The sequence below is a fragment of the Sciurus vulgaris genome, assembly GCF_902686455.1.
Source record: "Sciurus vulgaris genome assembly, chromosome: 5".
Taxonomy (NCBI): domain Eukaryota; kingdom Metazoa; phylum Chordata; class Mammalia; order Rodentia; family Sciuridae; genus Sciurus; species Sciurus vulgaris.
In genome coordinates, this window is record NC_136465.1 from 90,289,308 (window position 1) to 90,314,949 (window position 25,642).

General features: G+C 39.4%; 1 protein-coding gene across 2 annotated transcripts in view; it reads right to left on the reverse strand.

The window, feature by feature from the left end:
* Positions 1–25,642, reverse strand: part of ST8SIA1 (ST8 alpha-N-acetyl-neuraminide alpha-2,8-sialyltransferase 1) — a 133,564-nt gene that overhangs the window by 44,470 nt on the left and 63,452 nt on the right. Inside the window, exons 3-4 of one of the 2 annotated variants that reach the window (XM_079141510.1) lie at positions 8,081–8,190; positions 2,330–2,422 (exon numbers count right to left, since the gene is read on the reverse strand). In XM_079141510.1, coding sequence (XP_078997636.1) covers positions 2,330–2,422; positions 8,081–8,190 — 203 coding nt within the window. The remainder of the gene's footprint in view (positions 1–2,329; positions 2,423–8,080; positions 8,191–25,642) is intronic. The other variant, XM_079141511.1, reaches the window with a different exon arrangement.

A 25,642-nucleotide genomic window follows, 5' to 3' on the forward strand; every position in this document is an offset into this window, starting at 1 on the left:
CGACTAATGCCAAAAAATATTAAATTTCCGTTTTTTGGAGGGTGGGTACTGGGGATTGAACTCAGAGGCACTCGACCACTGAGCCACATCCCCAGCCCTATTTTGTATTTTATTTAGAGACAGGGTCTCACTGAGTTGCTTAGCACCTCGCTTTTGCTGAAGCTGACTTTGAACTTGTGATCCTCCTGCCTCAGCCTCCCCAGTCGCTGGGAATACAGGCGTGTGCCACTGTGCCGGGCTTAAATTTCCTTTTAATAAATAAATGAGAAATTCAGTTTGAGAAGAATTTTGAAATATAATTGTTCATGTAGTCATCCATTCTTTAAACATTTATTATGCATGTCCTTAATGCCAAGCAATGTACTGGGGTCTCAAGAGTACAGGAAAAAGATTCCTGGCCCCAAGCTGCTCATCTCTGTTTTATCGCCTGTATTATGCCTGTGAGAAAACATACATCAGACTTGGTGCTTTTTAACAGGGTCCAAATAATAATCATTTACCAAGTTGGTTACTCTCAAAGTTCAAAAACGAATTCTTTAATGTCATAATAAGATAACCAATTAAGTCAGTTTTTATTTCTAATATTTTTTCCAAATACCTCTGAAAAATCATGAATTCCTGATTTGAGCAAAATGGCTCACTATGTTTTCAATTCTATCAAACATTGAGAAATAAACCTTTGAGAGCTTGACATGAGGCCAGTTGATTTTACCCTTTCTGTGAGTAATGGAACCCTCAGAAAATATCATGAAAATTACAGACATGCACAGACATGAAAATGTCTTATAAATTTGAAGAAGGGGGGGAGTCCCTGAAATTTATAAAAGCTACACCATAGATGCAAAGACCACGGTCATGCCTGTTCACCATGAACAGCTTCATAGCTAGAGTCTCATCTCATTCAACCTTGCAGTCCCTGTCCCAGAGTCAACTTCAGAAGACATTTAATGAATGAGTAAACTCTGTTCTTCTGTTCTTGGAAAGCTCCCATTTTAATCTTCCCTCTCCCCACGAATTTCCAGATCCTCAACTTCATATATACATTTTCTTTTCTCATTTTTGGTACCCGGGATTGAACCAAGGGCGCTTAACCACTGAGCCCAATTCCCAGCCCTGTTTTTGTATTTTATTTAGAGACAGGGCCTTGCTGAGTTCCTTAGGGCCTTGCTAAGTTGCTAAGGCTGGCTTTGAACTCATCATCCTCCTACGTCAGCCTCCCAAGCCTCTGGGATTACAGGCATATGCCACCACACCCAGCCATTTATACATTTTCTAAAACTTATTTGCTCAAGACCAATCTGACAGTCTAAAGAACTCTCTTTTTCCAAACTCTACTCTCAGAATTTTCCTCATTCCACCTCACAAAAGAAAGCCACGCCTCCTACCAAATATTACAACCACGCAGTGTCCTGGGAGTACGAACTACCAGGCCAAGAAACAAAGAAACATTTCCAAAAATGGCTTCTGAGGGAATATCCCCTGGAAAAAAAAAAGAGAAAAAATGAAGACTACCTCCAGACGAAAAGAAAGGGCTTGTGCTTTATTTCACGCAGGGAACAAACTCTGGGCAGTTCCCTATACCTTGTTTATATGCTGAATAATTAGAGGCAGGAAGTGAGATGATTATATTAGATGACACTGTAACACTTACTTTAATTCACTTTTCATTGCTAGGTACAAGGTCTCAGGATTGATAAATTCTCTACAATGAATAGTCCTTAGAAGTAGCTGCAGACAGCTTCCAGGTAGGCTTCATCAACCAGAGACTAATGCCCACCCCAGAAGCTCCCACAGCAGCTGCTGAGCTTTCTAGAATTGATACGGAATAAGAATTTCCATCTGCTTTCCCAAATCTGATATCATATAATCTCCTATCATCAATATAGTATAAGCACATTCTTGTATAATCTGACAATATTGCTCTTAATGCATGCATATGCATGGATTAGACATTTATTTTTATTTTGTTTTATTAAATTGGTTCAAAGTTGCCAAACAATAAATTAGGACTGAAGCCAATTACTTGGAAAGTAGTAGTAAAGAGTATACAGATTATTATGCTGCTTTTTCAAGCAAAACAATTGATCCTCATGTTTTCCTACTATTTCTAATGGCAAGAAACAGAATCCCAGAGGAAGCATGAAATACTGTTTGGATTCTCATAATCCTGCTTCGTTTATTTACGGTTCCCTCTTTCATCCTTCCTGCCTGCCCAGATGGTTTTACTCTTTGTTTCCCAAACTGAATTATGCTCTCTGCCCTACAGATGCTAAACACCTCAAAAGTTTCCCTCTTAAATTCCATACAAACTGAAGTTATAAACTCATACCTTTGCCGAATTATGCTGGGATTAGCTGTCACTAAATGACTTTTGGATCCAACATCTTTAGTGTATTCACTTGACAAGGGAGGAAGGTTGCATCTAGAGACAAAAGAACAAACACATTAGAATGATTTGCATACTTTTAAATCAAGCTAAAATGACACAAATAGGAGCTTTAATTCTAGCTCAATTCACAAATAACTGTTTTTACCACCTTTCCCTTTGAATAGACATTAGATGACTAATTAACCATCAGCATCTTCAAAATGCTGTCAAAAACCTAGTCCTGTTTTAGAAGAAAAAAAATGTCAGCTATAGAGGCAAATGATCTAGCAAAGGGGAGAGGCAATGAGTAGAATGTATTTATTCCATTTAAAATATTTTTGGTGTAGTACACTTGAAATTAGGGCTCAGGAGGTACAGGACACAAGACCTATAGTGTTCTCTCCATACCCCAAAGCCCCAACAGACAGAGAGGAATTATATGTACTCATGTTTTTCTTTTTTTCTCAAAATGAAAATTATAATAGAACATTCAGGGCAATGTACTAGTCACCTCAATCAAGGCATGTCTAATTTTCGTGTAGGTGGTCAATGCATAGGTTGATTACTGGTGAAGACATAATGATCTGTTATCCAAGGAAATGAAGTGACTCTGCACCATTCCAGTTCAAACGGAAAGAGTACTGGTGCTATGCCTAATGGGGAAAATAGTCGCTCTCTTCCACCCGCAAAACACCACCTCAACCTTGATTGTTCTCCTTGGCCACAGTGACTTAACAATTGTCTACATTGGAAAATATAGCCAATTCAAATGCAAATCCCATGGCTTTCCGCCTGTGGGATATTAGACAAATGAATTCATTTGCTGGGCCTTAGCTCCCCCATTACATAAAATGAAGATAATGACTTCTTTCTTGTTGGGTTCTTGTAAAGACTAAAAGAAGAAATGTATAAAAAGTCCCTACCTTCATGCCTTACACAGACTAAAAGCTCAAAAATGTCTCAAGTCAGATATATCATAGAAATATTAATGATATATTTATTTATAAAAATTCCAAAAGAGGTTATAATTTCCATTAGGTTTTCTTCTATGACTGTGTCCTAATTGCTCATCTCCACCCATATGCCTAAATTGACTCCTGCCACACATCAGAGCATCTCTAACTTTCTATTACTTCAGCAAACCAAAACTTCTTTTATAGGTAAAGATATCTTACAAATATTGAGATCTCTACCAGCTACTAAATTTTCCTTTAAAATGTGCCCCAGGAGATGGAACTGTCCATGCACCCACTCAGCTGATCAGCTCAAGTTCCTTAATTTTGTTTTCACCTTGTGACTCCTACCACATCAGGGCATCCCACACAGAGACACGTCAGTGTTGATTTAGAATACTCCTTTCATCTGCTCTTGGGTAAGGAGACACTGGTTCTTCTGAACTACCCACAGATCAGTTGGTCCAACAGTTGGTGACCTGTGGCATTGTCACTGGGGACAAACACAGTGGGCATTGTGGGGAGCCAGTCACACAGCCCACTCCCAAGGCATCTCCAGTCTAGTGGTTGCCCATACCCTGTGTGGTTTCCTGAGGCTGTTCAGAGGAGTGAATTTATGTGCTGGTAAGCAGGCCGAGCAGGCATGGAGCCGGCTGTGGTCTTGTGACTTAACTGACCTTTGCAAAGATGAAGATAACTTCCAAGTTAAACACTGACTAAAATTTAGCCACAGGTCTCATAAGCCACCTTTGATCTTGATTTCCCTTGGTAATATTTGAGAATAAGCCATTCCATACTAAAATTGTCAGTTCAAAATATTGCTGGGGAGTGTTATTAACCTGTTTTGTCATTATTAAACAAAACAAATTAGTTTTCATGAGCAAACACTTTGTTTTTCAATATGTTCCATGGCTCGTGGGTCTGGATCCCTCCATACCTCCTACCACAAAGTAAAAGCTCAAGAAAAACTTGAAGATATTGGTAATGTCCTATAACAGAGGGAAATACTTAAAACAATAAAGATAATATGTTATAATTATCTGAGAAAAATAATGACGGTACATTTTTGTGTAAATATCTGCCTGAAATTCTTCCATGCAAATATCTGATAATTTCCTCTATCTCTTCCCTTAGGCAATGTACACTATAATTTTAGCTCCACAATTCCTAAATTGATAATTACATAGATTTACATAAAAGGCACATTTAATACAGTTAAATTGTTTCTAATAAGGCATAATTGTGTAAAAGTGTTTCAAACTTTGCATTATCATTTGTTGGCACAATTAACAGATATTAATAGCTAAAGCATCTTAGTAACAGTGCTCAAATTCCTACAAGAGTTCTGTTCACAGAACTGGTGGAAAATAAATATTCTTTGAATTGGAGAGTGGAAGTGGGTGAAGAATGGACTTGGTGGAGAGGAAACCTTAAATAGAAAAATCATAAAATTATTGTGAAATTTTTTATATATTTAAGTGCAAAACATGCATTTGAACATAATTCAAAATTATGTTTCCCTCACTGTAACCCTGAGCCACCCAGATTCTCCCTAAGATACAATCACTGTGACTTCTGTCTTGAAGATCATCCAGATAAATCGAAATTAATAACGTTTTTTTTCAAGTGCCACTTTCAGTTATAGTGCAAATGTATAATTTGAAGAATGGGAAAATGATTTTTAGCATTTTAGAAGATCTGTTTGACAATGTCTAAGGAAAGAAAATTATGCAAGTGTCATATCCTGGTCCTAGAAGGCATTTGAGCCATAATCTGGTAAAGCATGGATACAGGCAGGGTTTCCAGATCCTCTTCCTCACTTTGTCGTCCATGCACCTGCTAGATTAGGATCTGACAAACTATGAGCTTTCTAATCCACATTTAGTCACTAAATGTTTAACTTTGAATACATGCTATTAGTACAATTTTCTAGATGGGCATTAAGTAACAATTTATTACAGTCAAGTAATAAAAATAATTATCAACATTTACTACTCCCATATTGTAAACCATACATAAAACTTTTAAAATTTCAAATGTGTTGTGAAAGTAGCATGATTCTTTAAATTAAACCAAAGGCACATTATGCAGAGCTTCAGTTATGATGCTACCTTCTCTGGATTCTTTTCAAGCCTCATCTCCCTCATCATTCAGTGAACATTATGCTTAATGCTGTGCCAGAAACACTAATCACAGGTACTCATTAATTCTGAACTTGAATATATCAACAGAGCATCACGTTCAGGGCCAACTGGATGTGGTTTACTCCGGATAAAGAGGGCACCACTAGATCACCCCCTATGGTGCTCAGACCTGGTCTTCTACACATTAAGCTGAAAATACTCATCATCTTCCTAAGGGTAGTCACACATGTACACATGCACGTGTGCATTCACACACACACACACACACACACACAAACACACAGAGTCAGGAATAATAAACACATTTCTTGTTCTGCCTCTTTCTACACTGTATTAAAACCACTTAAAGTCACTAAACTTCAACTTGAACCTGTGAATTTAATATTATCTACTCTTTGTTTCTTAAAAGTGTTTGGAAAGAGCAAATAAGCTTAGACTTGAGAGCAATTTAAAAAGTTAAACTAAACTCTATAAACTCTGTTGCAAAGATACAGTGTTCATATAACCATAGATAGAATGAGAGTTGCCACAAGGAAAACGTGGAGGAATTGTCCACTCAGACCTCCTCGAACAGATTGCAAAGCTGAGCCCCAGAACAGGTAAAATAATAGGTGGAAGGCCACCGGCCTAGTCAAGGGCAAGTGCCTGTCCTCCGACACTCTGTGTTCTTTGGTGGCTCCCCGGCCTCACCTAACGCCAAAGTTTTGATGTCTGCGAACGAACCAGGCCTCTGCCCTTGTCCTCTCTCCATGCTCTCCAGGTGATTTTCCACTTCTTTAGTTTAAACACCTCTCAGCCCCTTCCACACCACTGTCCCCACTTCTCAGGCACTGTGGCAGCACTTATTCCTCTGCCCACAGTGGGATGGAGAGGACTCAGCCCAGAAGCCCCTCCTCCTCAGAGGCTTCTACTGCCCCAACTATGTCTCTGAATTCCCCCTATTAAAGCAAGTATGTCTCCAGGATATAAGTCCATGGCCAAATTGATGAACATATCATTTCTAGACCCAGCTAAAGCTCCAATATGCAGTATGTGCTCAATTAACAAATTTTGCACTGAGTTAAGGGCACTACTTATTAATTGTTTTCCATTTTCCTATTGTTTATACATATTGTAAAAAAAAAAAAAATCACAATGAAGAGGGAAACACAGTCCTACACTGGAAAAAGTATGCTAGGGCACCCCATGAAGGAAAGGTATGTGTAAAAAGACCTCCCCACTCCAGCATAGGCTACACCGAGTGAGAGGAAACGTCTTCCAAGGAGCCCAGTGCTAATTCTATGAGGGGAAACTTAGCTTTCCCTGAGTAAACTCAACCTCTTAAAACTGTCTTTACTTTGCCCTACCTCACTCAGCCCAAGCTTAGAGGCAGGTTAGTGTTTCCTTAGCTATCTTTTGCTGCTCCTAGACAGTTATTTATCCTTGAAAACAAATACAAACACAAAATCTCCATCCTCCTTCGCTCAGCCTCCCAGCCTCTGTGTTGTTGGTGGTCCTCAGCCTTCCTGGCCTTTGGGTACCTGGTGCCTAGTCATTCTCATTTCAGTAAGACTTTGGGGTCCACCTGAAAGACCCCCAGGTTGAGTCTCACTGCTCCTTCTCTTTCTCTTAACAAACATCTTTTCCTACAATGGAGCAAGTCAAGCCTAGATAAACTCTACTCTGAAATCTTATTCTCTAGGGACCGTTCTTTGACTTCACCCCAAAACCCCTCCCAGCTCTGAATGGCCCCGACATTTGCCCTGCTTCCCTTCTCCTTCACATCTCTCGGAGCCCACTCCCTATCCTGCCCAGGCTTCAAGGTGTGCTGCTTCACAGGCTCTGCAGCCAGAGCCCTCCATGTCGCACACCCTGCCCTTCCTCCCTCTCATCAGATCATCTCAAACCTGCACTACTACAACCACTTGCCCTCTTTTCTTTGCTTCTACCCCAGCTGCTAAGCATGTCTGCTCAAACTCGCACCATGGTGCAGGTTGGGGCCCAACAGCCTGATGATCTGGCTGGATGTGTCTTAGCGATTCCTTATCACATCCCTGCAGGGGCCTCCTGTTTTCCACCGGAACTGATGTGCATGTTGCCACTCTGCTCAATCCCTTTAACAAGCGTCCTCTTCGTTTGAAAGCTACTCCCGTTCTTCTTTCTGATTTTCCTAGTCATGCACAGATCAAATCCCTCTTCAAATCCCACTTGCTACTTTCAAATGCTTTTGTGAAAAACGAAGAAGAAAAGGGTGTGGAATAAAATGAATAAATTAAAGTGTTTATTCACTCAGAGCTAGCTTCAGTGAAAGAGCAATTTTAAAAGTTTTAATTAACCAACTGCATAATCTAAAAGAAGATCTGAGTGTTTCTACTTGTCCCCACTGTCCTTATTAGCAGCAGAATGGGTACCTCTGCCACCTGTGAGCCTTCTTGCTTTGTACTTTCTCAGGGCAGGTTCCCTCAATCCCCTCTGTGCTCTCCTAAACTCACTTGTACATAAGCTTGAAGGGAAGCTAAAGAGCGTGCTACAACTGATTAATCACAAGTGACTAGTTTTGAAAGGCCCCAGGGCTTATGGGAGGGATGGGGGAAAGGAGAGAAGGCAGAGGCCGCGCTGTGGGTGCTCTCTCTTACCGCATGACAAAATTTGCTTCATCTATTTGACGGCCACAGCCACTCTTCTTCAGAATCCCACCATTTCCCACCACCGCGCATTTCTTCAATGGCAGCTGGAATGGGGTTGCCTAGCAACAGAAAACAAGGCGGGTTTTCACTGCAAAGAACACACAACTGCTCACAAAATCATTGTTTACAGCAGACCCTTGGGAGGAATTTGTACGAAGACTGAGTGGGGCAAAAAGAGCATGTGGAAAGAAAGATGCCAAGAAGTTTGTAGGGAGCAAACTAGCTGGTTTCTTTGAAATTAAGAAAGCAAAACTACTACAACTACAGAAAAAAAAAAAAAACCTACCCAAGTATATTTTAAATATAACATTTTTTTTTTTCTTTCACATCTTGGTCAAGCATATAGTAGAGGGTGTTTGCTAGGAAAAATACAAAAACCTAAACTAAACACGGGATTATCTTGAAAGGCATTAAACTGTGAACAAACTCAAATGAATTCTATTCCATTTGACTGCATTTTCATTCATTTATACTCTCAGCCCTTCACTGAACAAAGGTTTCTGAGCATTTCCTATGTTAACTGTTGGGGACAGATACAGGGTACAGGCGTCTCTATCCTCAGGCTTCAGAACTAGACATGGGAGGTGAGGAAGGGATGAGGAGAGAGTGAACTTTAAGTAGCAAACCCAGCTGTGAGGCCGAGCTGCTGCAACAGAGAAGCACACCAACTGCCGGGGGAGGGGGCCCAGTGGAGCAAGGTGTCCCTCCTGCCCAGAAGACTTGATTCGGGGAAAGCTTCTCACTTGAGAAGAACCTTAAAGAATAAGTAGGATTTTTGCTAAGCAGAGGAAGCAGCATAAACAAAGGTACAAAGTATTTGCTAGGAGCAAATGTTGTGTTTATAAGCAAATGAACACTGCATAGTTCTGCTAGAACTCAGGAGACACTAAGTTGCCCCTTAGTGACTTACATTGAGCAAGACAGCATGTGACTTTCTCTCTGCAAACATTGAACTGGACTGCAAAGAAAATGTTCAGTGGACCTGAGTGTTCCCTGAGGTGCTATTTATAGTACTAGAGAATATGGAAACCCAGCTATAGCTCTGAAAGCGGAATGCATCATTTGGCCTCTTCTAGCTGGGTCAGCAAGAACTGGAGGGGACAGAATTTCCTGCTTTCTGAAACAATGCACAGCAGGTGGAGTTCTTCCTGAGAAGACCTGACACATATATAACCCGTACAGAAAATAACCATATTGATAGTAAGCAGGCCACTCTGGATGAATCTCAAGCAAATAAAATAGACTATACCAAAAGAATAAATGCAGTTAACACAAGAATACACATTACAATGGTCTTGCATAGGCCTGAAATAATTAAATCAGGAATTAAAAAAAGAAAACAGGAGTCTTTGATAGCTGAGGTGGGCACTTACTACAGCATAAGATTTTATTGCATTGATTTCTATATGTAAAACAAACAGCAAGAACTAGGGAAATGTTGTTGATAAAGATGCTGTTATCGTTTAGATGTGAGGTATCCCCCAAAAGCTCACACATGAGACAATGTAAGAAAGTTGAGAGTTGAAATGACTGGGTTATGAGCGCCTTAAACTAATCAGCGTGTTGATCCACTGATAGGGATTAACTGTGTAGTAACCACTGGCAGGTAGGGTGTAGCTGGAGGGGGTGGGGGTATGCCTTGGGGATATATATTTGTCCTTGTTGAGTGGAGCTCTCTCTCTGCTTCTTGGTGCCACTTCCCTGAGCCACTTTTCTCCACCACACTTTTCTGCCCTTGATGCTCTGTCTCACCTTAGGTCCAGAGCAATGAAGTCAACCATCCACAGACTGAGACCTCTGAAACAGTGAGCCCCAAAATAATCTTTTTCTGCATTAAAATTACTCTTGTCAGGTCCTTTGATCACAGCATCAAAAACTAATTAAAACAGGTGCAGTACTTCAAGTGTAATGCCTAAGCATTTGCCAACAAAGAGTTAACAATTTCCTGCATTACTATAACAGAGATCAGTCCAATAAACTCCAAAGAGGAGGGATAGGGAAGGAACAACATTCTATCACATCCAAAATGATGCATGACATTTTTCTCAGTTGCTCTTGAGAGGAAGGTTTGGAATCAACACCAGAAAAACATTACTTAAATCTACAATAAATTGTTAGATGAAGATTTAAGAATTTATGCTCAAGTTAGCTTTTTTGTTCCACAAGTATTTAATAGATGTCTACTGTGTTTCAGGCCCTGTGGTGAGTGACAGGGACACAAGCGGAAATCTATACTCCCTGGGATCTTATATTCTAGTGGGAAAAACAGATAAGAAATAAAGAAACATGGGCAAAATGAACAGTGTGTCAGATGGTGACAAGGGCTGTGGAGAGAAATAAGCACTGGCATGAGGGCTTGGGAGGTGCTTCTAGAGAGGAAACGCAATTTGAATAGGGCAATCAGGGGAGGGTTCACAGGAGGCCTGCAAGCAAATCCCTGCAGATGGGGAAATGGGCCATACAGATATCTGCAGGGACCACTGGCACAAAGGCCTTGAGGAGGGAACATTTCTGAGATGGAACAGGGAGAACAACAAGCCTGCTGTGTTTGGAGATGAGATAGAAGTAGGAGAGGAGGTTAGAAGGCTAACTGGTAGGCAGCTCAGGGACAGATTCTGTAGCATTTTGTAGACTATTGTAAAAGTGTGGGTTTTTATTCTAAGATGAGAATCAAGTCTCGACAACAAGAAGTCAATGTGGGGTAACAAAGGGTAACATTACATCCTATGATGGAGCAATCACTGTGTGCACTGCTGTGGGAATGGGCTTTAGGATGTCGTGGACAGAAGGAGAGACCAGGTAGGAATTCCTTGTACAATTCAGGCTTGAGACATTGGTGATCTGGACCAGGGTGACAGTAGTGATGGTGTGAGAAGTGGTCAGATTCTGGAGATACCCCAGAGGACAAGCCAACAGATTGGCTGACCCAATGGGAACAGTGTTAAGAGAAAAGGAAAGGAATTGAGGAATGATGCCAAACTTTGGCTTGAGTGACAGTAAGGATGGATGTGCCATTTTCTGAGATATAAAAGATCAAGGGAGAAGCATTACTGAGGGAGCAGTTGGAGCTCAGTCTTAAACACATCAAGTATGCTATGTCATTAGACATCCGAGTGTCACTGTCAAGTAGGCATGGAGCATGCAGCCAGGGAACCGGTCTTTCCTGGAGATAGGGGGTTGACATTGACCAGCATAGGTATTTAAAGTCTAGACTAGGAGACTAGATGACCAATGAATGCAGACAGAAATGAGAAGAGGTCTAAGAGAGGCTCAGGTTTAAAAAAAAAAAAAAAAAAAGTATCTCAAGAAGGAAAGGGAAAAACAATGCCTCAAATGCTATTAGTGGATTAAGTACAGTAACAGCTGAAAACTGCCCACTGGACTTAGCAACACAGAGATCACTGGTGACCTTGACAAGGACCTTGGTTCAGCAGTAAAGACAAAGCCTGATCTGAGTTCAGTGAGTTATACATTTTTTGCATAAGTATTTAGATATGGTTTATATGAAAAATGTGGGTTCATCTCATCCTCAACTAGTATTTAGATTGATTTATATAAGTCAACTTAAAATCCCCTTAACTGTTGTTAAAGAGAGGTCCTTGGACCTGGGTTTTCAGGCAAGACTCTGGACAGACCTGGGAGATAGCAACACACACCTGGAGACAACCATTGTCTCCTAACCTCCAAATTGCAGGATGATGGGATTGTGGGGCAGGTTCAAACTCCTCCACAATCCGCTGCCTATCTTTGAAAGAGGGATAATACAGCATAGGATTTTATGAGACCATGTGAGATAAGCCATGTGAAGCAGCTCAGGAGTCACTGGTACAGTGGGCCACTTATCTTCCTTCCCTCTTTCCATTCCTTCCCTCCTTCTAAAGATTTCAAGGACTTGTTCAAGCTAAGAAATGCCTAGATTTCATGGGCTTTGATGCAATAAGGTAAAACAGTAATTTCTCTATCTTAACAATTGAAATAATTTTATTAGCAGAAAATTTAACTATTATATCTGTTCTCTGTTAACAACACTCTTTCACCCACAAAAGCCCTCAAACAAAATCCAGCAGTTAAAAAAAAAAAAAGCCATCTCTTCTTTCTGATAACATTTGTTTGCTCCTTCTTTATTTCGTAAATCTCTAGCCCTTAAACAAGTAACTTCATTTTATTTCATTTCAGCAAGTATTCTGACACTCTTGGGCATTGATAATATACCAATGAACAGTAATAGTGTATAACAGCTTTTAGAGAGGAAAAATTCTATGAATTTTTATTCAGATAACTGATATAATAATATCATGTTCTATTTTAGACATAGAATACTCAACTTGGCAATGGGCCATGCTCTCCATAATGGTACCTGTTTTGGAGGATATATTATGTAGGAAAAAATTTTGGTCATCCATTTCCACTTGAATATTGTGATTTTGATAGAGTGGTTTTTTGTTTGCTTGTTTTTAAATATTTTCAGTTGTAGATGAACACAATACCTTTATTCTACTCACTTATATTTTATGTGATGCTGAGGATCGAACCCAGTGCCTCACACATGCTAAGCAAGCACTCTATCACTGAGCCACAACCCCAGCCCACTGATAGTGTTTTTATCACAACAGTGTATGTTGTCCTTTCAAATGTATTTCCATGTATCCATGCAAGAAAATATCTACTAGATATGAGAAGACAGATAGTATACCATAAAACTCCTGCTAAACTTAAAATGACTACTCTAAATGAAAGGATTGATTAGGATAGATTACATCAAGTAACTACAGTGATGAGCCCAACATTTTTTCCAACTCTTACTCAGCCATTAACTCATCCTATGGCTCTTTGTCCAAATTTTAGCACCTGTAAATGATCTGCTAATGACCAGCTTCTCAGTGACCAAATTATATTAATCATGGGATTCAGTTTCTAATTTAACAGGCCTCTCAACCTCTCAGTGCCTCACTGGAAATCAGGCATGATAATAACCATCCCATCTATCTCCCAGTGTGATTATGAGAATTAAAATAGGGAAAGGCATTGAATGTCACAAGAAAATTGTAGTGTTGTATATAAATATGATATTAGTATATTATTATATACTAATAAAATTAAATTCTCTTGTAGGAAAAATCATCTTATACTGCTAGACCACTATAATATGCAGTCTATGTGTGAAATATTTTCAGTTTCAAAGATTTATATAGATTTTGAACCTAATAATATTTTTGATCACTGGCCCTTTTGTAGATTTATCTACTACTCGTATAAAGCTATGAAATTAAAAAATGCACATTTTTATAAGAATCATTTACAGGTATCATATCTTTTTATTCAACATTCTAATATCCAAACTAAGGACAGATCAAATGACCAACAATTTGTTAAATAAATAAATAATTTAGTCAGTAGAATTTCCTTCGAGTATCTGGCCTATTTTCAGCAGCACCGGGACCTAAAGTGGCATTTCTTTCTGTTGCAATAGATATATAAATTAATCTGCAGACTTGAAGAACAATCACAGGCTCCATTACTCCATAAAATATGGGCTGATTAACAAAGCTCAAAGTCTTGCTTCTGAGCTGTCCCTTTTCCTAATTATCTTCCGCAGTCTGTACCATGTGTGCCTCTTCTTAAATAGCCCTGATACCCAAACTCCCTTCTCATTCAACAACTATTGGTTGAGCGTCTACCATAGTCCCACCATGAACAAGTACCCCCGACTCATGGGGCTCACACTCTGGGAGAAAAGAGTCTTACAAATGTGGTGGGAAAGTACAGAGTGCTGTATGTTTAGGGAAAATCTCTCTGAGGAAATGACATTTAAGCTAAGATTCGAAGTTTTGAGGCATGAGAAAAAAAGACTGAGATTTCTTTATTAGATAATCTTAAGAAGGTTAAAAAAAAAAAGCAAACAAAATTTAAGACTTTCATGTTTTATAGCATGAATGAGGGTGAAAAGACTTGTTACAGGCTAGGAAACATTTTCGGAAACAAACTGCAAACGCCAACTGTGAAAATATTCCTGGCTGAGGATACAACTTCTGAGAGTATGTCGTTAAAATCTGAAGAATTTAAACCCTATTTTTTTGTGCCTGATGTAAACAGTACTGGAGCATCCCAGAATGGTTTTACAATTAAGTGAATGAAGCACTATTTACCAGAGTCATTTGCAAAGCCAGAGGCCTCACCTCCCTCCACATGCAACCCACACTGACAACAAGAAGCCAAGGATCTGGACTCAACCCCACCCCAAACAGCAGAGCCAGTACTGGGACCTCAACTGCTGGCATAGAGAGACCTTGCACCTACTCATCTTCCTCCCGCAGACATAACTAGATGTCCTGAATGATAATTACACTACCTCTATAGGATCCTGAGTTGCCACCATACATCAATTGCTTTCGAGTTTGAGCAGATCTTGGAGGGAGGGGAGAAGCAGGAAGTGCATGGAGGAAAAGAAAAATGTCACTTTGTAGATAAAGCATTGGATGATAGATGTTTTCACAGGAATACAAGTCACTTTATTAAGAGCGCCTGTGATCATGAATTAACTCATACTAGTCTTCGGGAGAGCTCACCTCAGAGGCATGTCTACAATTTAAATTTTAAAACTCAGCCTCATGCATGGATGTAAACTCAGAATCTGAGAATTAAAAACATAGATATATTCCACAGAAGCACTTCAGAGAGGAGGGGTCAGGCAGTCATGACCCTACATCCAAGTTATAAAAAATAACTAACCTTAAATTTAGGTTTCTTGGGAGCATCAGGAATCCAAAAAGTTTGGAATCCTGGAAGCAACCCACCAGGATCCTGAAAATAGTGGAGCTCTGTTGAAATTGACCTGCACCCCGAAGAGACCCGAGGAGGCTCTGAGAGTTGAGTCGTCGTTTCAGTCAGATTAAACATTATTAATAAGTGAAGAGTAGTCAATTCAATGTCTTGAATTTCAAAAACTACCTTAGCAACAACTGTGTATTTTAAATGCTCTCTTGCTTTTGAAGATGCCAACAAAAAGACTTCGTTGTTTTAAATGTAATACAGGATATAGCGGATTACTGGGACACTCTTCTAGCCCACAGAGTTCATGCTTGTTTTCACACTTGACAATGCAAAGGAAAATGGCTGGGTTTTGGTGAGGTGGTTTTTGTTGTTGTCGTTTGGTGCCGGGGAGGGTGTTGTTTGTCACCCTACTACTCCCCTACAGATGCTTTACTCTTTGACAGGAAGGGGGAGCAAGTCGTCCTTATGTAATTGTGTCTCATAGCTAGAAAAATTTTCCTAGTCATTCAGTAGTTAGAACACCATCAAGTGAGACTATTAGGAAGAATCAACATCAGCATTGGAGAAGAGTCTTTCAAATCACATCAGAAAAGCAGAGGGCTTGCTTTGCAAGCCTTTGGAAAGACCCAAAAGGCTGTCACTTATCATGCCACCTTGCTCTTAGTCACTGTGTCAAAATATACGCTTGCCTTCTTGATGAAAAATCCCAAGTTCCTGTGTATAAGAACATCAACACACACCTAATTGCACTCCAACCCATTCTTTCTGTGTACCCTCACCTATGGATCCACGTGGACTCCCACACATAATTATGCTTCACCCACACACATAATTTAATTTCTTGCCCATATGTTAATTATATCCTCAACTTAGGCATCTAAATACACTCCCCTGCCTCACATCTAATTATAGACCCCCTCTCATGAACATAATTACACCATTCAGCCACCCATCTAATTATGCCCTCCCGACATATTTAATTGCACTGCCCTGCTCAAGGACCTAATTACATTCTAACCAGCACATCAATTAAGCCCCCAACTCTCCAATAATATTCCTCAGATGCTCATTTCCTTATCTCTGTACCCACTTTATTACTTCAGCTAAGGACTGGCAACTTCCCACAAGTGATCTCCTAAGAAGCATGGCACCCAGCTAACCAGGCAAAATAATGACAACATACAGCTGAACCAAAAGCAGTTTTGGTTCTTTCCCGTAAACAACTTGTATTTGCTTTTTCAGTCATTTAACAAGCCCCTCGGAAGTCCAAATTAAAATTTCAGCTGTTCTTCCACTTCACATGCATAAGCATTTTTATGATGAAAATATCTAGTAATTAGCTGATTTATTTCAGAGAAAAATGTTTCTCATTATGGATATTTAGTTATTGAACCCTTAAAAAAACATTACCCAAAACTTTCTCTGGGGATATATATTTATAAGTACTAGTTTTAGAATATTTATAGATCCCTACATTCAAGGACATTTAACTCTTCTCCAATTATAGGGAAATGATTTTCCACAAAGCTTCTGCTAGGACTTATATTCCCTACTCTACAACAAAATTGTGATTTCAAAAAGATAAATTAGAAGTATTATGCTTTCTACCCAAGATGTATCTCTGTAAAATGAATGATGTGAATATTTATATACTGGGTACTCTTTGCCTATTAAAATTTCTTATTTGATCCATTATAAAAAAATTACTTACACTTTCCAGAGAGTGTTTTGTGTATTTCACATATGGTCTGTTAATTCTGGATACAACATCATAGAGTATCATCTCATGCAACTATTCAGCAGATTTACTGAACACTTCATAATCGATTCTCAGTTACTGATATTTATTCCTAATGTCCTCTCTGACTCATGAATGCCAAAGCAGCGACACAGGCTGTGCCCACACTGTATGAGAAACTGACCGTATTTCAAAGCCCCCAAACCTGTTGGGGTTTTTTTCCACAGTAAGCAGGTAAGGAAATACGACAGGCATGTGTATCATTTCAAAGGTAACAGTCAATCATTCTTAATGGTGCAGCAGAAAACAAACAGCAGCAGGAAAGAGCAGAGTCTCATGCTGTTGCTAGACCCTGTATGTGCACCTCCCTCACTGGAAATACCATAGAAAGGTTCTTTTTCCTCTAAATATAGAAAGGGCATCTTCCTGTTGATAAGCATCGTACTGGAGCCTGCCTGCCTGCATCCAAATTCGGGCTTTCATGTTTCCTTTAAAACCATCGGCAAGTTACTTAACCCTGGTGCCTCAGGCTTCCCCTCTGTTATAATAATACCCACTCCACACAGTTGTTTTGAGTAATAAAGAGTTATGTCTGGCACCAAGTAAGTGATCAATAACTGTTATTTTGGCTTTTAGTGAACCAGCATTTTCTCAGGAACACATGCTAGAAATCTCAGAGTCCTCTGTGCTCAGCTCTCTGAATATGCCAACATCTGCCTCTCCAGAGGTTCTTGTCTTCTTCCCCTCTTTCTACCTTCAGTGTAAAATATCAAAAAAGAAAAATAACTTGTTACTTGTAGTTATTTATTACTTCTAGTTGGCTTCTGATTCTTACCAATCACCAATGCTTCACTCATATCAATTCTTCTAATAGAATCGCTGGTGCAAATCACTCTCCTACTAAAAATTGTACCATGGGTCCCCCTCCCACAGACAAAACATTTGGAATTTTCATTAAGTGATCCAGGACCCACCAACACCCCAAACTTCCTGTTCATTCTTTTCTGGTCCCACTTTATCTATGTGTACACGCATTCTCTCCACTTTTTTATTTACCTGTGTTTCCTTGAACACAGTCTCAGTTACTTGTCTTTCTACCTTTTCTGAAGCTACTGCAAGGCCACTTCCCCCAAGTTTCCCTACTCCATTGTCTACCTACCAAATTATTTTTCATCCTTAAGATCTGTGAAATGTTTGCAGGTACTGTGCCTGATAAGATCTCTTACAAGTTCGCAAAATACTCAAGGACTGAAGCAGATCAGAAGCACATTAGAATTCATTTATGCTCAATGAGTCATGAGAATTATGTACAAAAGCTGTACACAGTGACTTGGAGATATATGTGAATTTGAATCAACTCACTTCTTCAATACTTCAGAGATTTTCAAATATTATGGTTGCTACTGTTATTTTATGTCGAAATGGAGGCCTCTCTTGATGTTTTTCAAACATCAAGAAAAGCCCCATTAAAAAACAAAAACTAGAGAAACAAGACAAAGAATCCTGTTTTGTGGTAGAGATAGGTGTCCCTCCCTGACCTCTTGGTCTTTCCCTTATTTCTGGAAGTGATAAACACCCCAAGGAATTTGATAGAACAAAAGCTCTCTAATATAATCAGACTCCCCCCCGCCCTCAGAAATCAAGAACTACACATATAAAGCAAATTTTCAATTAAGGGCATTTGGCAAGTATTTACTGAATGTCAACCAACCACATACCAGTCACTCTACGAGGTATTGGGTTGAAAATCCTGACTTTTGCTTCAGCGTTTGCTTCATTAAAAGGTGGTGTGAATTAAGACATTTATTTTTGTTTTCAACTATAAATAGTATGCAATCACTCAGCAATGCAGTGGCTGGCTAAATCGTTAATACAATTTAACTGACTGGGTATAGGAACTAGAAGGACAGGGATTGATTGCCTACTAATTAACTGTCTGCCTTAAGAAAAAGAATATAAGCCCAAATTGATGGTCTCAAGTATAACTATTTTATTCCATTAAATGATGAAGAAATCAAGTAAAAACAGTTTGGGGGGGGGAACAATGTTACTGCTGCTGCTTCCACCTTTATTTTTCCGACCGTATGAAAATATCTGTCATCCATTTTTATTGAAAAACAGGGGAAAGTTGATTTCAGAGCATCCCTTTGTTCCCAGCATGGCTCCCTTAATTATTTCCGAGGTCTCTTGTAAGTGTCCAACCAGCTGACATTTGTAGCCTCTGAACTGGGGTAGCCTCACTCTACCTGCCTGACCATCTCTTTTTCATAGTGTGGGCCACATATATTGGAGTGAGAATCACTGAGAATATATATTGAAGATATATTACATACATACCTGTATAGTTCTTTTTTTAAGTGTTTTTTAAACAATTTTCAGTTGTCAATGACCTTTATTTTATTTATTTATTGTTTATTTATTTATGTATTTTATGTGGTGCTGAGGATCGAACCCAGTGCCTCACACATGCTAGGCAAGCTCTGCCACTGAGCTACAAACCTCAGCCCACATGCGTGTAATTCTTAGTCCCACTTCAGCCCTCTTGAAACAGAATCTCTTGCTAATCTCATCTTCTGGGATTGGAATTCACATCCTGGCTACCCCACAGAAACATCTATAACATTGCTATCAGTTGCAGTAACTGATGATCCTAGGTACTTAGCATCTTGTACCACTTTACTTCCTACAAGTTCCTATACCTACTATGGTTTGGAAATAGTTTAAGTGTGTACCTCACACATCCATGTGTTTGAAGTTTGGTCCTTGGTGTGGTGACATTGGGAGGTGGGACCTTTAAGAGATGGAGTTTACTGTGAGGTTCCTAAGTTAATAGGGGACATTGCTTTTGAAAGAAATTGTGGGACCCCAGCATCTCTTGCATATATGTACTTCTACCCTGATGTGATTAGGCCAAGGGGGTCCTAACCAGAGCTAAGCCAACAACACCATGCCCTTGAACCTCAAAAATTGTGAGCTATCCAGGTACGGAGGTGCACATCTGTAATCCCAGCTACTCAGAAGGCTGAGACAGGAGAATCACAAGTTGAGGCCACCCTGAGCAACTTAACACAAAACAAAAAATAAAAAAGGACTAGTGGTATAGCTCAGTAGTAGACAGTGTCCCTGGGTTTGATTCTCAGTACCACAAAAACTTGTGAGCTAAATAAACTTCTTGTTTATAAAGTTATCCTACCTTAGTAACAGAAACAGACTAATAGAACACTCATCCTCTACAAATGGAAAATAAGCCCTTCAAGGGTTTAAACCATGGCTTGTAACTCTTAACGTCCTCTGAGCCTACCACAGTAGATACAAAGGTGTTTGTGACTGATTTATTGATTCATTGATTGATTTAACCCATTCCCCAATTCAGTTAGAGAAGTGCCAATAACCTACCTAAGCATGGAGCAAACTTGTCCATGCTTTTAGACAGCTGGCATAAAAATTTTAAAACTTGTGGAAAGATAGATGGGTGAACTCATTCAATATATGTTTTTCTTTGAGAGTCTAGCACACAGGAATTGAAAAATTAAATGCTACAGAATTCAGACAAGTAAGAAGGCAATAGGGAGTGCTAGAGACTGTGGCAAATGGAGGACACATGATCAAACTAAAAGGATCAGGACTTACCTTGTTGACAGGCATGGGACCTCAGGCTGCTAGTTACTCTGACTTCTTTTGCCAAGTAATACTAAAACTTGAAATACAAATGTGAAGTATTCTAGTTTTAAAATGTTGGCATATACTTCAAATGATTTTTAACAACAACAACAAAATAAAAGCCAAAAAAATCCACTTGAAGGGCATATGTAGGCAGTTTGCACATTCTGCTGTAGAACCCAGGCAGGGCCATGACAGACTTAGGTTTATTCAAAGAGCAGGTGATCAGAGATGAGTGTAAATCTCAAATTATTCAGAAAGTGTAGGAAAATATATATTTCAGGAAACTTTTAGCCAAAGATTGGGAAAGACTTTCTTCTCCTTGCCAAGCTCAAATGAATGAAGAGGTTCTCTTCTAAAGTAACTAGTGAAAAAAAAAAAAATTAGGATTCTAAGTGATAAGAAAAATCCAAAAGGTTTTTGAAAGGTCTTCCTCATTTCTGTTCAGAACAGCATTAATATTCAGATATTACCCACAATGATTTCTCACACCTCTCTCCTTTGCTCAGGCCTCCCACATTTGTTTTGTAACCAAACTTCCCCATACTGTTGCAATATGTATATTTGTTTCACAAGATATTATGGATATCTTTCCACCATGATTTTAATATAAACAGTATGCAACTGTACAGGTGGTTCACCATTTAACCAATCCCTTAATGTGAAATGTATTAGGTCGTTCTCAAATTCTTGCTATAATAAACAGCACTGTTATAAATATCTTTGAGTTGTGGCCAATCCAGGAAGGCAGGGAGGGTGAGGGGAAGGGACAACACACTGTACTGTCTCTTTTGAGGTGGACAACAAAGTTTGCTTAATTTTATGTAAATTGCAAGACAAAAATGTCTTCAAGACCCCCTTTCCAAAAGGTGACATCACTAACTCATTCCAAATAGGATTTCTCCTGCGGCTACTTATCCAATGCATAACCTGGATCACTGATCCATATGTTTCCTTGATATGAATCCATAGACATGGAATTAACTGGTCTGGTGATAATCACATATTTGAGGCTTTTAATTCACACTGCTAAATTACACCAGAAAGTCTGTACCAGGTTCCTGGCACCAGTGTGCAAGCAGACACCTTTGCCTCAACTTCCTAACTGGTTTCCTTGGAATGACATAGGTCACACCAACAAAAATCAGCATCTGAGTAAGTATTCATCCATTTCCATAAGAAAAACACAATGGGAATCTGCTTACATGCTATTACAATTATTTGAGACCATCCGAGTAGAGAGATTTCATTACGGTGAAATCATTTTTCTGGTGTATTAACCTGAGAGGAAAGGCAATGCACCCTGAATGGTTAAATTCTAAGACTTAGGCTTTAACAGGTCTGTGTTCAAATTCTGGATTGAGATCACAGCATGGAACTAGTTCATTTAAGATCCCTTAGTCTCAGTTTCTATATGTAAAATGGAGAAAATAATTCCATTTATATGGTATAATAATATGTTGGAATTCTGAGACAATGTTTAAAACATTTAGCAAATCAAAAGCTAATCAAATTACAAAAATATAATTAACCCACTCCTGGATGTTCTCTAATATATTTTATTTTCATTAATATTTCCTAGACATTTTACCTAAAATGCTCCACTTTTAGAAATTAAATTATATAAGTGAACTTCCTTATTATTTCTAATTTAAAATAAAAGCACTGAACTTAAATGAAAAATATGCTCCACATAGTTTCTCCTCTAAATAGATATACCAATATATTTCAATTAAGAAACTTTTGTAGGAGCTATAAGCAGTTTATATTAATTGCTTTCTTTGTATATGTGCTGTCTACAGAGTCATAATTAGTAAATGCAAACATCAGAAACTTCATTAAAACATGTCAGTTTTCCTATTGGGTTGGCCGCATCCACTTGAAACCACTTCCCACTGCCATTATTTTGTCATCAGTGGTGTTTGGAGATTCTTTGACTCACTTATCCCGTCACCAACAGGAAAAAAAATCTGCATGAACAGGATGATTTTTGAGGTTGAAATGATTTTCTTTAAAGTGTACTAAACAGGATGCCAAGTCCACAAAGAAGCAGGCAATAACAAATTTGGGGTTGGCCAATTTACTCCTCATTGCTTCTCAAGCACATCTTAATTGGAAAACATTACAGACAGGTGGAGCAATTAAGAATGTGAACTCTATATTTACCCATATAACATATCTAAATCATCTCTTGGGCCAGGGATATAGCTCAATTGGTAGAATGCTTGCCTCATATGCACAAGGCCCTGCGTTCAATCCCCAGCACCAGTAAATAAACAAACAAATAAACAATTGCTTGGGCCCCTAAGTGTGCAAGTTGTGGAAATGACTCCCATGTCATGGAATATAATGATTATGCACACAGATTGCCTCACCAGAGTCTTCCTCCGTGTGACCTTGAGATGGTTACTGAACCTCTCTCAGCCTCAGTTTCCTCATCTGTAAATTAGGAGGAAATTTTTTTAAAAACCGCAACCTCTATAGAGTTATTTAAAAAATTAAATAAGATGATAATGATAACAAGTGCCAAGTCTGGCACCTGAAAATCACTCAGAAGATAGTAGCTATTAATGTCTTTACAATATGAAAGCTCCAACAATCACACTGCGCCAGTCGTTTCCCGTCCCCTTCCCTGCCCTGTGCACTCTGCCCCTTCCACTCTTCTTACATCTTCTCTCCACCATATGCAAAAGTAAAGGGAAGTTTCTATACATCAAGATCCTCTTGGGGTAATGTAACCCAAAGCATGAAACTGATGTTTCCTCCAGGTACTCTCATTTAAAAGACATGACATAATCCATGACATTTTACTACCACTATTTTTAATATGATAACAGTTTGCCTTTTCTCCCCAACATTTCCTGAATTTTACTTCATCCACCTCATGTCTTGTAAATCTTTACCAATAAATGTTTATTTCCCTGGGCCCAAATCCTCATCTTCTAAATCCTTCCTTGCTTCTATTTGTTCACCTTTCAAAAGGTCAGTAATAAAATTATATAATGCCCTAAGAAGCTAATGACTATAATTTACTAATTTTTGCTCTGCTATGGTCTGACTTTTAAATATTGCAGAGCCTCTTATGGGGTCATTTTCCTGAAATGTGATTACAATCTGAAAAAGTAGTCTTAGGGGATTAATTTCTGTTCTTTACTAATTCCAGAGAAGTCACAAACTTTTCCATCAAAGGACGATTGTTCTAACGGCTCACACTGCACACTCAGTCTATGCCTGGAATTTGGCTGAAATCATTTCCTATTTAGAGTTCCAAGGGGTTAAAAAAATATATTACTGCCTCTGGCAAGAGGTTGTTTGGGAGCTTTATCAACTGGCTTGCTTCCTAAACATATTGGCTCCATAGTGCTACAAAGACTCAAAAGTGTTTTATTCCACCAGCAGAGGCAAGATAACTGGAAAACAAGCAGGAAGATAGTATGTTCATTTAAAAATACAAATCACGCTCATTTGTTTTGTGGGAAAATTGGTGCAGGAATATCTGATGGTTAGAAAACCGAAGAAAAGTAAGCACCAAGGCCCCAACCCAGGTCTAACAGCCTGGGAAGCCAGTGCGTGGCAGGGAGGAGACCTGGAGGTCACTCAGCCCTCAGCCTTCTGCTCCTTCACTGAGCTCTGTCACTGCCATCTGACTAGAGGTAGCGAAGAGACTGGCCAAGTAGCTATCTCTGACTGTGATTCTAAATCTTCAGAAAGAGCAGCAATTTCTCCCGTGCAGAGTCTCATCAATTGATTTCTTTACAACACCTGAGACCCTGTGTTGATATATAACCACACGAGGGTGACACACTGCCACTGTAACAAAAGGGGCTCATTAGCCAGGCCCAGAGGGGCACACCTATAAATCCCAGACTCCATGGGCCAAGACAGGAAAATTTCAAGTGTGAGGCCAGTCTGGTCAACTTCAGCAAGATCCTGTCTCAAAAAGATTGGGAATGTAGTTTAGTGATAAAGTACCCTAGGTTCAATCCCTAGAACCAAATAAAAATAAAATAAAATTTTAAAAAAAGCAAGAAAATTCAAGGCCAGCCTCAACAAAAGGGGCTCACTATACCCCAGCTTCCGATCATCATCTTCAGTTTCCTCCTAAAGGTTTCAGTGTAGGACTTTTCCAAGATGACTGCCTCCAGTATATGGATTTCTCCTTCCACTCTCTAATAATGACCTCCAAGTCTCTACCAAAACACTAGCAGTAGGGTACAGGTGGAAATGCATTCAGCAAAATCAAGCGGCCAACTCATTTATTCGTCCATTCATTCCACTAAAATGTATTAAATCTCTATTTCATCCCAGGCACTACATTAAGGACTGAGATACTACAGTTTTGTAATTCCCAAACTCCCCAAATTAAACACTGCCTGGGACACTTCCCAGGTAGGGAGAGAAAGAACCTTGAATCAACTACATTTGAATATGAAGTTGCAAATGAGAGGTAACTGGGACTGTCAGAAGACCCCCAAGGAAATACAGGATAAATGTAAATTAAGTAGGTAAAAGGAGGTAAGACTCTTCTAGGAAAAGGAGTAGTGTGTTAAAAATCTCTGTAGAAGGAGAGAGACAGCTTCTACAGGAGAGGCTGACTGAAGGCCTGTGGGGTAAAGTGTGATGGGCCAGAGAGAACTCTGGAAACTGATGCTGGAGCCCCGGGAACAGGCCCAGCCTTAAGGAGTCTGTCTTTATCCCAAAATCAATAGGAAGATAATCAGGGTGTTAGGCGAAGTGATAGCATGATCTTACCTGCATTCTAAAAAGCTAATAACTCAGGCTACAATGTGGAAAATGGACCCAAGAGGAGGCCAGACTAGACACAACATGCCCAAGTAGAGACTTTTGAAGAATCCTAGGCAAGGGGCCATTTGTCACTTCAAATAGGATGGTAAAGACAATGGTGGGAAATTTGAAAATGGATAAAGAGAAGGAAATTATCTTCACACCTGAAATTTTCCTTCAGCTCTGCTGAGGTTTGAATGTCCCCTCCAAAATTCATGTTCAATTTGGTGGCCACGGCACTAGTATCAGGAGGTGGGGCCTAGAAGAGGTGATTAGGCCGTGAGGGCTCCTCCCTCATGAACCGATTAATGATGTTATGAAGGGAGAGGGGTTCCTTCCTGCAGGAGTAGTTTTCTGACAAAAAGGATGAGTTTGGCCCTATTTTCTTTCTCTGTCTCACATGCCACTTGTCATGCTTTTGGACTTCCCAACCTTGAAAACCATAAGCTAAATAAACTTTATTGTTTATAAACTACCCATTCTGTTTAACAGCAGAAAATGGACTCATGTCAAGCTCCATTCAATGACGATTTGTCAAGAAGAAAGTGTGTCTAAAT